General features: G+C 42.5%; 1 protein-coding gene across 1 annotated transcript in view; it reads right to left on the reverse strand.

The window, feature by feature from the left end:
• Positions 1–13,114, reverse strand: part of MRPS35 (mitochondrial ribosomal protein S35) — a 201,668-nt gene that overhangs the window by 138,134 nt on the left and 50,420 nt on the right. Inside the window, exon 3 of the mRNA XM_086952806.1 lies at positions 1,194–1,361. Within this exon, the coding sequence (XP_086808932.1) occupies positions 1,194–1,361 (168 nt within the window). The remainder of the gene's footprint in view (positions 1–1,193; positions 1,362–13,114) is intronic.

Genomic DNA, 13,114 nt, shown 5'->3' on the forward strand with positions numbered 1-13,114 from the left:
CACAAATTGTAAATAAATTAAATATCTGAAATATATACTTTTAGAAAATATGTTTGGAACAATCTAATCTGAATAAAACAGGGTTTTCACTGGCAGGATATTTGTCATATCCTTCCTGAAAACTGCAATAGTCTCCAAAGAATTAATTTTTAAAGTGAGAAAGCCTCAATAGCCCCCTAGTTCTTATCCTTGCATATTGCTTATTAGGCTCTTGTATCACCATCCCTTGTGCAAAGGGTGTGGGGGGATTTCCTGCTCATAAAACCTCAGTTTTCTTCTCTCTTACCAGATTTTGTTGCTCTGGTTATAGTTTTCTCCTGTCCTGTTTTAATGGCCATTACCCCTCCTATCCTTTACTTCATGCACTCTGTTCCCTACATCTGGCAAGAACAATATTTTTAACTGAAATTGGAAAAAATAAACATGTGAGTTGGCGACTGACTTATCATTCTTACATGATTATCTCTCTTAACCTGTTTATTTTGAGCTATGGAGAGATGCCCATTCGATTCCAAACATACTTTCTGCACCTCACGCTGATTTTCACCCGATTCGGCCTCCAGCATGAATGGAAGCAGAGAGAAGCCAGACTATTGTGACCCTTTTTTAAGTCAAGAAAACTCTTTCCTTCTTAGTTTCTTTACAGTTCCAATTAATGTTTTATGACTCTTTTTTTCCCCACACTACACTCAGGATCAGATAACTGATATTTTCGATCTTTGACCTAGATGGGGACCTGACAATTTGAGAAGGTCAGAGCGAGTTTCTCCAACTTTGGTCTGACACCTTCCCTTCAGCAGCCACACAGTCATTCCACTCTGATAGTGTTGTGAGTTATTTGAAAGAGCATGTGAAGTGCTGGAGGCCAATGTCCTCATCTATTTTCAAACTTCAGCGCCATAATTCTGCTTTAAATGAATATGGCTGGTGGTTTTCGAAAGTTGTGATGTTAAACTAATGGCAAAGGCAACTAATGGAGTCACACAGGCTCACATAGCCCTCCATGTATGTGCTTTATCTGCCAAAGGGGTCAAAATCATCTTGAAATAAAAACAAAGACAATCAGTGCATGAAAACGGCCCCATGTCTTAAGCATAGAATCTTAAACTATCTGTTAAATGATGCATACTCCCATCACACTACTATAATTCTGATTTTAAAAAGTTGTATAAATTCCCCCTCTCCCCACATACCTTCATCAGCTCCAAGTTGCCAAATTTGTGAAGAGGCACACCTCTCTTCACTGGATAACCCATTCGCACAGGAAGTGGCACAGCAGCTGGTTTAAACACCGATGCTGTTGGATAAACACTAGTCCAGTCCTGGTCCGTAGGCATCTTTTCTGACCTAGGAGAACCAGCCTAAAAATATTGGACATAGATTTATTTATATATTCAAGCACATATGGAAGTTAAAATAAGAAAAATACAAATTGGGTTTATTCTCGGTCATAATTAAAGACAAACTTTCATCAGTTACCAGCACAGATTTTCCATAAATAGGCAAACAGAGCAGTCTAACCAACAAAAAGTGTTAGCGAAGCAAATAGGTCTCGCCTCGCGAAAACTATTGGTTTAGTTTATTTTAGCCACATCGTATAGCTTTGTTGTACAGTATCAATAAAGTTTTATTCTAAATTGCCATGAAACAGCCATTATACTTGTGTTATTTATTAATGTACGAGATATGGTATGAGCTTAGAAATTGATGGGAAGTAACAACAAGAACAACGGCTGTCTTAAAAATGTATTATGAAACAGTAAGCACTGCATTTTGTTATGGGGGTTGAGAGAGCATAGTAGAGAATGGGATGAGCAGTGGCAGGTAATAAGTACAGTGGATAAGGGGTAGTGTGATAGTAAATACATATAATGTTTAGTGGAAAGGACATTATAATTTAAGTTTATGAAAACAATGAACTTAAATCGATGGAAAGGATTTCTATTATGGTGCAAATCAATTAACATGAACATCTTCCCCACAACACTGCAAGTGAACACAGGTGAGAAGCACATTTTCCTATCTCAAAAGAAAAGGAATGGGCAGAGTGTGTGTATAACAGGCAAGCGGTTCCCCAAATTTGATAACACGTGCTTGAGCTAAGAGTGAATGCTATTTGTTTTTAAAAGCACAGCAAAAGTGTGCTCTTGGCACAGTAAACATGAAAATAAAACTTAGGGGTTTTTTTTAATTTATTTTTTATTGAGAGTTCATAGAAAGAGAAAAAAAAAGATTTCAGATACATAATATTATATATAAATACATATCCCAAATTGTTAAAGAAGTGCAACGTGTTGAACATTATAAATAGTCATTTCAAAGTAATACACTCATCAAATTCCTGTAATACAAAAATGATCCTATTAAGTTAAAGTGCAGAGTGCTAAACCAGGATACATACGTACATGTGTATTCTTACTTTTTATACCAGATACTACAAAAGTGAAGAGAAGGATCACATTCAGGGAAATTACAAAGTGTTAAGTGCTATATCAGGCTAAGTACCCACATATATGTTCTATCTTCTTATACCAACTACAAGATATTATCCTATATTTCAAACACACTCCAATATTTCTCATGCTTTCTTACTGCTCCTGATCTTATTGCATATTTCTTTTCCATGTCTTGTATTTTAAACAGTTTTGCCCTCCATACATTAAAATTAGGTACCTTGTCTGTTCTCCAGAGTTCTAGGATCAGAGATCTCGCTATTAATGCTGCAATAAACACACATTCCTCATCTGCACCGATAATAGAAGAGCAGCCCAAAACTACAATAGATTCAGAGAGTGAAATGAGGGGGTCTATTATGACTCTAAGATATTTCTCGATCTCCTCCCACAAACTCTGGATTTTTGGGCATTCCCATATGATATGTGTCCAAGTGCCTTTCTGTGCACAAAGAAAGCATTTATCTTCTATTTGCGGGTATATTTTATGGGGAAAAGAAGGTGTTCAATATATCAACCATTTCGAATAGTACTGCATACGTTTAAAATTCGCCCCTCTGAATATCACTGCGTTCTACTTACTAGGCCTATTCCAGGTTGGTTTAAGAATCTGTATGTCTTCCTTTTATTTCCATCTATCCCTAACTTTTTCATATAGTGAAAGGGACTTATTCTCATCAAGGATTTTAACCCAATTGCCAATCCTCCGTTGTATGGGGCGGTTAAGGGCTTCACGGATATTGGTTTTATAACACAGGTTTTCCATATCTAGCTTTTGCAATATAGGTTTTAATCTGATAAATGACCACTTTAAAATTATATTTCAGTGCTGAAGCCCCATTTCAATCTCCGCCCAGGTTTTCCAACCATTCACCCTTGTAAAATCCTGGATCTGAACATACCTGTTTTCCTCCCACAACCTTAGTATGTTATTCTCCAAGATACCCGTTTCCCCCGTGGACATATTCGAAAGCCGGGTTGAAATATTAATTCCTCAAATATCGTAGTGTGCTAAAAGCTGAGTTTTTTGTTTAAATAACCATTGTGGAGTCTTAGAACATACGTGCTTGGGGTACTTTGTGACTCTTGTCTACAATGTTATATTCACTTAGGATCTTTTTCATAAAGAAATTATCTGCCTCTTGCGGATCCAAAAAGAAAAATCTAAAACTGTGATGTGCAAATGTCACATAATAATAATTTCTAATATACGGAAGAGATAATCCTCCTTCTGTGACCGAATAGTTTAAAGTGCTGAGTGCCAATCTTGGTACCTTGTTTGCCCATAAAAAAGAAGAAAGCATACTGTCTATTTCTTTAAAAAAGAATTCTGTATTGCACAAGGGGCTGCACTAAAAGGAAAATTAAACAATGGAAGAATAAACACTCAGATTAACGCAACTCGTCCTATTATTGATAACGGGAGCCGATTCCATTGTGTTAGCGGAGAGTGTACCTTTTTCAACAACGGAGTATAATTTAAGGAAAAGAGGTATTCTACTCTCTCAGTTATATAGATCCCTAAATACCTCTTTGGGCGAGTGTTATAGGTCTGTCTAAATTCTGATAAAAGAGAATTCACCCCACATTTACATAATATGATTTCTGTTTTGGTCCTATTGATTTTATATCCTCCTATTCTTTCAAAGTCTGCAAAAACTCTCATAACTTCCATCCGAGTGTCTATTCTTGAGTCCAGGAAGAGAATATAGTCAGCATATAATTTTATGTTCGTCATTCCTTGAACAGGAACAGTATGGGCTCTTTTTTCCCTGATTGCAATTGCTGCTGGCTCTATAAATAGAGCAAATAAAATTGGGGACCGGGGACAGCCTTGTCTGGTATTTATTTTGCATGTCCCTACATTGACAGAGTTAATTAAAATGTGTGCCTGTATATTTTTGTAAAGTTGTTTTAATAAAAATACAAACTCATTTGGGAAACCGAACTTTCTTAAAATCAAAAAAAGGCAATTCCAAGAAACAGGATCAAATGCTTTTTCGGCATCTAAAAACCAGATCTGGGCCTCTATCTTATTGATATTTAAAAAATCCAGTGCCTCTAGTAAAAAATTTGTATTAGTATAAAGTTGTTTCCATGCTACAAACCCACACTGATCTGACCCAATAAGTGATCCTACCATCTTATTTCACCTGTTAGCAAGAAGTTTAGTTAAGATTTTATAGTCAGTATTTAAAAGGCTTATTGGCCTATATGAATTCACATTTTCATTATCTTTATCTTTTTTTAAAATACGGACCACTACAGCAGTGCGGAAAGATACTGGCGGGTCTCCCCCTTGTAATAGATAGTTTGCAAGTCTTAAAAATTCAGGGCTAAGAATTGTAAAGTGGTGAGCTGTCTGATGGATATCTTTACAATGTTTAAGAAACACCTTGCCTATTAGTAAAGTAGTCTTTAGGAGAGTTTTAGTCACTTTATCCTCAACGCATTCAACCCTGTTTCGAACTTGCCTCTCCTTTGCTTGCCAAGCTAGCAGTCTTCCCGTGTATTCACTATCTTCCTAGCTTGTCTGAAGATATAACCTGCTTGCCATGTCCCCTAGCTCATAGGAAATCCCTCATTTTTGTTTTTGCATTTATAACTTCTTGTCTGGTGTCGGGGGTCCTATTTGTAAAATACTCTTGATTCGCATCGGCCAGACTCTTTTCTATCGCTATTCTCTTCTCCTATTTAGCCTTCTGTTTTGGTATTTCTTTTGAAGTGATTATGCCTCTCAATGTATCCTTGATAGCATGCCATATTATATTAATTGGGGCAGAATCCTTATTTAATTAAAAAAGAAACTAATCTCCTTCTCCATTTCTGAACACCACTGTTTGTCTGCTAAATTAAGTTTGCTAAAACACCATCTTCTTGATGTTTCTTCCTCTGTCTTCCCTAAAAGGGTATCCAGCTTACTGAGCGCATGATCTGAGAAGACATTCACTATATGCTCGTATTTACTAAACTTCCAGATTATGCGAAGTTAGAAAAAAGTCTAGCCTAGATGAGGAATCATATTTTGCCGAATAACAGGAGTACTCACGTTTACTTGGATGGTTGAGCCGCCAATTATCCAGAATATCTTCCAACCCAGTAGAGAGCAATGGCTACTTGTGATTTATTTTGTCTTCGGTCTTTTTTAGGTGAATCGACCGCAGGATTTTGCAGAAGATTAAAATCTCCACCCCATATGATCTGATAAAGCTTGCTTTTACTGTAGGATTGGGAGCGGGTCATCCATGACTGGTGCACAAATAGAAGCAAGTATCAAATGTATCTGGTTTATTTTCCCATGTAGGAATGTCCATCTTCTACTTTTGTCTAAATGTGATGCTTCCACCTGGAATTGGACATGCTTACCTATGAAGATGTTCACACCCCTCTGAGCTGTCCCCGACACAGAAGAACAATAGAAACCGGGCCAGTTCTTAAACATTTTACTGGCATCTGTTAATGCTCGGAAGTGTGTCTCTTGTACAAAGATCACATCTGGGTTGTGACTTTTTAGTCAACTCTCTACTGCACAAGTTTTACGTCTATTGTTCAAGCCATTAGCGTTCAGAGACAGGACTAATAACATGTTCCTATTTATGATGTAAAGAACGGAGAGAAAATAGCTTGTTTTATCCCTACTCTATGACCCATACCGACTAAGAAATAACTTGCGCTAAATGTGCAAAATGCATTTCTAAAGTGCAGTTTGTACAAGGGTGCAGAATATATGGATGGAAGACTAATTAAATTGATTTTTCTTCCCAGTCTTCCAGTAACAGACCACGTTACTCGCTAAGAAACAAATCATTTCAATTGTGCAAACTACGCAAATATTTAAACCAATACACTGCCATATCTATTATGACAATTGTGCAAATCATACATAAATGTGCAGATCACGCAACTATCAGAGCAATATGCTACACTGCCACATCTATCATGACAATTGTGCAAATCATACATCAATGTGCAAATCACGCAACTATCAGAGCAATATGCTACAGAACAGTTTATAGCAATTGTTCAAAAACTGTTTAAAGTGCAAATCGCTCAGCTACTAGGGCAGTTAGACCAAAACACTACTGTACATATAATATCAATTGTGCAAAGACATACATTAAAGTGCAGTATTCAATGTGCAAATGTATCGTAAACTGTGCCGATAATTCTGTCAGGCAATATACAGAGCAGCAATACATATCCTCTTCTTTAATTCATTCAAAAAACAGAATTTCCATCTATGAACTCTCTTTTTCCAACTGCTTTAGCCCACCACCTCCCCCTGCCCCACCCTCCCTGGAAGAAGGGAAAAACCCAATTGTCCCACTGTCCTTTCCTCATTCTCCTTTTTACTGGATGACATCTTGTTGCATCCTCAACCTGCATGAAGGAATGAAAGAAGTAGCCGACTGGATGAAGCACAGCCGTCTGAAACTGAACTCAGACAAAACAGAAGTCCTCATCCTTGGCACCTCCCCCTCCGCCTGGGATGACTCTTGGTGGCCAGAGGCCCTTGGAAAAGCACCCATCCCGACGGACCACGCACGGAACCTGGGCGTCATCCTGGATTCCTCACTCTCGATGAACAGACAAGTCAACGCCGTTTCTTCATCTTGCTTCAACATTCTTCGCATGCTCAAAAAAACATTTCGTTGGATCCCCACCGAAACTAGAAAAACGGTCACCCGCGCTCTGGTCACGAGCCGACTGGACTACGGAAACACCCTCTACGCCGGTACCACCGCAAAACTCCAGAAAAAACTCCAACGCATCCAGAATGCTTCAGCCAGGGTCATATTAGACATCCCGCGTAAAGAACACATCTCTGGTCACCTGAAAAACCTCCATTGGCTCCCCGTCAATAAGAGGATTACTTTCCGGCTCCTAACCCACGCACACAAAGCACTCTACGAAATCGGACCCGAATGCCTCAACACACGACTGTCCTTCTACACCCCCTCCCGCCAGCTACGATCCTCCAACCAAGCCCTTGCCACTGTACCTCGCATCAACAAAACCACCATGGGAGGTAGATCCTTCTCCTACCTGGCAGCTAAAACCTGGAACTCACTTCCCACTCACCTGCGCCTTACTCAGAACCACCTAGCATTCAGAAAGCAACTTAAAACGTGGATATTTGACAAGTAATTCCCCACCCTTCTTCAAGCGCCTTGAGACCCTCTGGGTATGTAGCGCGCTATATAAATTTATTGACTTGACTTGACTTGACTTATGTTACATTAAGACCTTCCAAAAAGTTTTGGGCTTCTTGTAGGTCCGTGAAAAAAAAAAAAATCTTTGGCTATCACTTTTAATTTGGATTTTTGCACAATCATCGCCTGCGCCCCTTTGGCTTTAAAAGAATCAATCATTTTGATAAAATCCTTCCGTCTATGGGCAGAGGCAGCTGACATATCTGAGAAGATTTTAAAGTTCTTGATTTCGCCGGTATTCAATGATCTCTTTGATATTGCCGCATTTAAGGCTTGCTCTTTTATTCTACGATCTGAAAAGTTCATTAAGATGGTTTGTGGGTACTTAAGATTTGCGGGTTTATGTGCAGGTACCCTATGCGCTCTGGTAATTGCTAAATCTCCTTGTAACTCAGGTATTGCCTTTTTCAACAGAGACTCAATCAATTTTACCATTTCCGCACTTTCCAGGCCCTCTGATACTCCTACGAGGCATAGATTGGATCTCCTATTATAGTTCTCTAGGTCTTGTAGGTTTGACTCCATCTGACCCTTATTTTTATTCAACACCTGGAGATCCTTTTGCATTGAAATGATGGTATCTTCCAGGGCTGAGACACGAGCCTCCACCTCTGTAACCCTTCTGGGTAGATTGCCGAGATTCTTGTTCTAACTCAGATGCGGAATCCAGCTTATCTGCCAATGTCTCTTTACCATCTGCCTTCTGCAGCGTCTGTCGGAGTATCTGAACCTTCCGGGACAGCAGCTGGTCAGTCAGAGATGTTTTTCCATGGATAACTGTATTTATTTCCACGGGATCTACAGGATCTGGCACTATATGCGATTTTAGTTGGGGCTGTGGATGTGTGCTTTGGACTGACAGGGGGGGTGGATAGCAATTTCTGGCTTTGCACATCCTGTAGGTCTTTCCCGCATATTTGATCTTTTGCCTTCTGCTCCTCCCTGTTCGGCTGTGGGGTGCTGGTAAGTTTACCCCATACCGCCAGGGGCTTACTGAAGAGGGGATACTGCTTAGAACTCACCAGATTATCATCCTCCCTGTTCCGAGTAGCCCCCACTCCGTTCTCCTCTCCTCCTTCCTCTTCACCACCCACAGCCAGCATACTTAAATCTGCTAAGAGTTCAGACAATGTCTCTTCTTGCTCTTCCTCCAAGAATTTTTCAAAGTTATTTTGTCTACTTTTCTCTGCAAATGCCAGCGCTTTCGATTTTAAATCCATTCTTCTCCCTCTTCTAACACCTTTGGACACAAGTGTGGACACTGGTGGTGATTGGCCAGTTTTTAAAAACTCCTTTCCTGTCCCAGTCTTAGCCTGCTTATTTCTCAATTTTGCTGCGGCTTTAGAACTGCCGACATCTTATTTTCTTAGTTCTTTATTTTTATTTTTCCTCAATTGCTTAGTTGCTTAGCAACTTGCAGAATCAAAGAATACTAAGCACTAGATACATAAGGCGCTTCTTGGGTTAATTGAACCCTGCAGCAGCAGACAGAGTGCAGAGGTTTACACTACGCCCTGGAAAGATGACTCTTAATGCCTTCCAATAGCCCCTTTAAGCACCTTGGAGCCTTATGTGTGCACCATACAAGCCTGCCGATATTCAGCTTATGCCAATGAGTGCTTTAAGAGGTTAATATACACCTTAAACTGTAAACCTTACACTGTACCCTCAGCCCCTGCTCCCTGCCGGCTCACACACTCTTGCAGTTTATACAGTCTATACTGTTAGGCGTCTTAAGAAGTCTTAATGCACTGTGGTATTGAAGTTTACTGGGTTTATGAATTTTGTACAATATAAAGAAATCAACCCATGGGTATAGAATTAGGGGTGCATCTTTAATGTTCTCCAAATTGTTAACAATAGTAGGTAAACACACAAAAAGGATAGACGGAAATTAAAGTCACTGGTTACACTGACTCATCCAGAGGGAGCCCATCAAATTCAGTACTTTGGGACTATTGACAAGCTCCCTTTTTTCAAGGAGTCTCTTTAGGGGTTGCCTCCAATTTTCTTCTGGCTGTCCTTGGTCCATTTCTGCTGTGAGTTGTCAGGAAAGGGTCTCTGAAATCATAATTCAGGCGAACGTACTTGAACATAGGAAACAAACAAACACACACACAAAAAAAAAAGAAGAATAGGGGTTGAGTGGGTTATTCGTCTGACACGTTAATTTAGTGCCACCGTCACCACACCCGTAACTCCAGTGTTGTTAGGGCTACCTTGTTTGCCTGGACTTCGCCGTGGGCTGTTCCCTGCACCTGTGGTGTTTTTCTTCTGCCGCAGCTCCTCGCCGGACCCGCTCCGCGGGTCCCGCTTCGCGGTGTGGAGAGAGGCGCCTTGAGCATAGAGGGGCTCTGATCTTGGACACCGGACTCTGGGCTTTGGCAGGCAAGTACAGGGCTGCGAGCGGACCCGCAGGGACTCCAACTCCCAGGAGCCCCTGCGTGAGGTCAACCCACAACACCTGGGTCGCTCTCCCTGACTGCCACGCCCCCGCCCTAGCACTTGAAAGCAGCCCCCTTCCTGATCGACGTGGGATACCTTGTTTGCCTGGACTTCGCCGTGGGCTGTTCCCTGCACCTGTGGTGTTTTTCTTCTGCCTCAGCTCCTCGCCGGACCCGCTCCGCGGGTCCCGCTTCGCGGTGTGGAGAGAGGCGCCTTGAGCATAGAGGGGCTCTCATCTTGGACACCGGACTCTGGGCTTTGGCAGGCAAGTACAGGGCTGCGAGCGGACCCGCAGGGACTCCAACTCCCAGGAGCCCCTGCGTGAGGTCAACCCACAACACCTGGGTCAATCTCCCTGACTGCCACGCCCCCCGCCCCACCTCCTTCTCTTTTATTTTTGCACTAGGATCCCGCTGCGTGGGAGCGCGCCGGGAGAAGCCCGGGACAAGGGCGGGGCCGTCTGTGGCCGTCATAGGCCGGAGTAGGCCGGGCTGGGCCTACCCTCTTGGTTCTGCCGTTTGCCATCAAGTCCCTAGCACAACAAGCTGATAAATTGCCCCATAGCTATCATCACACTCTAAGATACCATGCCGTCCCCGGTAAGGGAAAGTACCCCCATAAGGCAGGCAGGAACAAAAAACATGACCTTAGAGAATTACTTTCCTCGGGCGGGGGGAGATTGGGACAAGGAGAACACATTAAGCCGGCTCAGAGCTGAGCGGAGACGCTCTATAGATAACTTGAAAGGTAGACCTCTAGGAGATTATCCTCCCACACCTAGCGAAGACTTGACACTAAATGAAGATGTTCCGATCCTGCTTAGGGAGGTTATAAAAACGCCCCCAGTGGTACTTATGAGCTCAACCCCAGTGAGTAGCACAAGCCCAAGTAGGGGGACGATTGATTTAATTTCTCAACCGCCCCCAGCATCAAAGTCTAGGAAAGCCAAACCTAAAATAGCTGTAGCACAAGGGGTTTTTGGGCCCCCACCAAACAAACGTAGGAGGAAGTCGAGGGGTGCCCAGGCTAAAAACAAACCAAAGATCCCTCATTCTGATTTTGGGAAGTCATCTAAACCCTCCATATCAACTGTGACAACGGTGGCTGACTTACATTCTAAACCCGCTGCACAGGATGGTGTGGCCCCCGTCCTGACTAAAGAGACGGCTAGCAACATTGTTAATGCCCCCCTCTCTGTTGCTCCGCTGGGTAATTTGGAATTCCTGCTTAGGTCACTTTTGTTACCAATTAGTGAAAGCATCAAAAAAGTGGAAATCAGACTAACCATTCTTGAGGCTACACTAAGCAGTATGAAAAATCCGGCCAATTCTCATGAGAGGGCTCCTAAACCTATTGCCACCCCAACAGCTCCAAAAAGTGTTACGCATCTTGCTCCCTCACAGGTTGCAACTGCGGCCGCCCCACCACAAACCCAGAGGAATAACCCTGCCCCAAATAAGCCACCTAACCCCATAGGACCTATACCCCCTGCAAATGCTGTTCCCCCGGTACAGCCCACAGATAGTGTTGCACCCACTCCACTAATGAAGCTTCCCCCCAGGCCACGTAGACCCAATTTACCACCAGAGGCGAATGACTTTACAGTAGTCATGGCGGGCGTCCCACCACTAGAGGCAGGTGAAGCCTAGGATTTCTGTGCTCTGAAAAGCAGGGTGATTAAGTGGCTAAATTTGAATAGACCCTTACCCGTACACTTAAGCAATGAGATCATAATGGTCAGAAGGGTGCCTTGGATAGGGAGAACACGCAAATCCATCATAGGGGATTGCATATTGGTGAGCTTCAGGGATGCTGGAACAGTTGCTCACATATGGCAGGGAAAGAACAGATCACAGGTAACAACAATTCAAACACTTCATGTGTCTTTCTTCTTTCCCCCATCCCAGCCCCTGTACACGGGACCCGTTCATATGACAACTGGGAAAGGGTGGGTCGAAGGGGTGTTCATCACAAGTTCAATCCCAGGCCCTTATTTAGCCGCCCAGAGCCACCCTTCCACACATTCAATCGGTTCCACTGCCTGGATGGTCTTGAGGGGGTAGATTGACAAAGAGATAATGGCATATGGGGTGTAGGGGGTAGAGGGGTTCCAAATGCTGAGTGGGAGAAGCACAGCCCCGAGGCAAAACAAAAGTCATCAAGTTGCGCCCAGAGTTATGTGCTGGATGAACCTAGGGTTGTAGATATTGCATGTATAGGTGACGCACAGGGACCGGAATTGGGAAAACAAGTGCGAGAAACACTAGGTGGGTCACAGGGAGGAGAGGTCCAGGGGGGTGAGGCACTAAAAATCATCTCATGGAATATAGCTGGCCTGGCTGGGAAATTTAATAACAAAGAGTGGCTTGACTATATCAGAAAATTCCATGTAATTTGTCTGCAGGAGACCTGGGCCCAGGAGAATAATTTCCATCTGCAAGGGTATAAGTGTTTTTTTGTACCTGCTCAAAAATCAAGATCAGGGAGAGCCATGGGAGGTTTAGCTATTTATACAGATCTGAGCCTTCCGGGAAGTTACACTTGCCTTGATTGGAATTCCCACAGGATTCAGGCCGTCAGGTTCACTGGGAAAGGTCTGAGATTTGTTGCAGTAAACCTTTATAACAACGAGATAGCGGGATCTAACATCTCTCTTGTTACTGAATTAGATAATAGGTTGGGCCAGGTCATAACAGGCCAAAAAAATGGGCAGTCACATGGGTTGGTGGTTATGGGAGATTATAATTGCCACTTGTGCCCGGTACTGGTCCAAATAAGCACAGATTGGTCCCGATGCCCTATGGAGAAGGGACCGCATTTCTCTCATACGCTGTTGGGCTCAGCTTTCAGAATGTTACGGTTTAAATATGACCTTGAACACACCATTAATATGGTAGGGATGCAGGAGGATGGCACACTCCCCCCCACATTTAAGGGTAGAGGATGCTCTTCCTTCATAGATTACATTCTGGTCTCAAGGTCCTTAATTAATAAGACAACTAG

Source organism: Lissotriton vulgaris, chromosome 1_2 (genome assembly GCF_964263255.1).
Source record: "Lissotriton vulgaris chromosome 1_2, aLisVul1.2, whole genome shotgun sequence".
Taxonomy (NCBI): Eukaryota; Metazoa; Chordata; class Amphibia; order Caudata; family Salamandridae; genus Lissotriton; species Lissotriton vulgaris.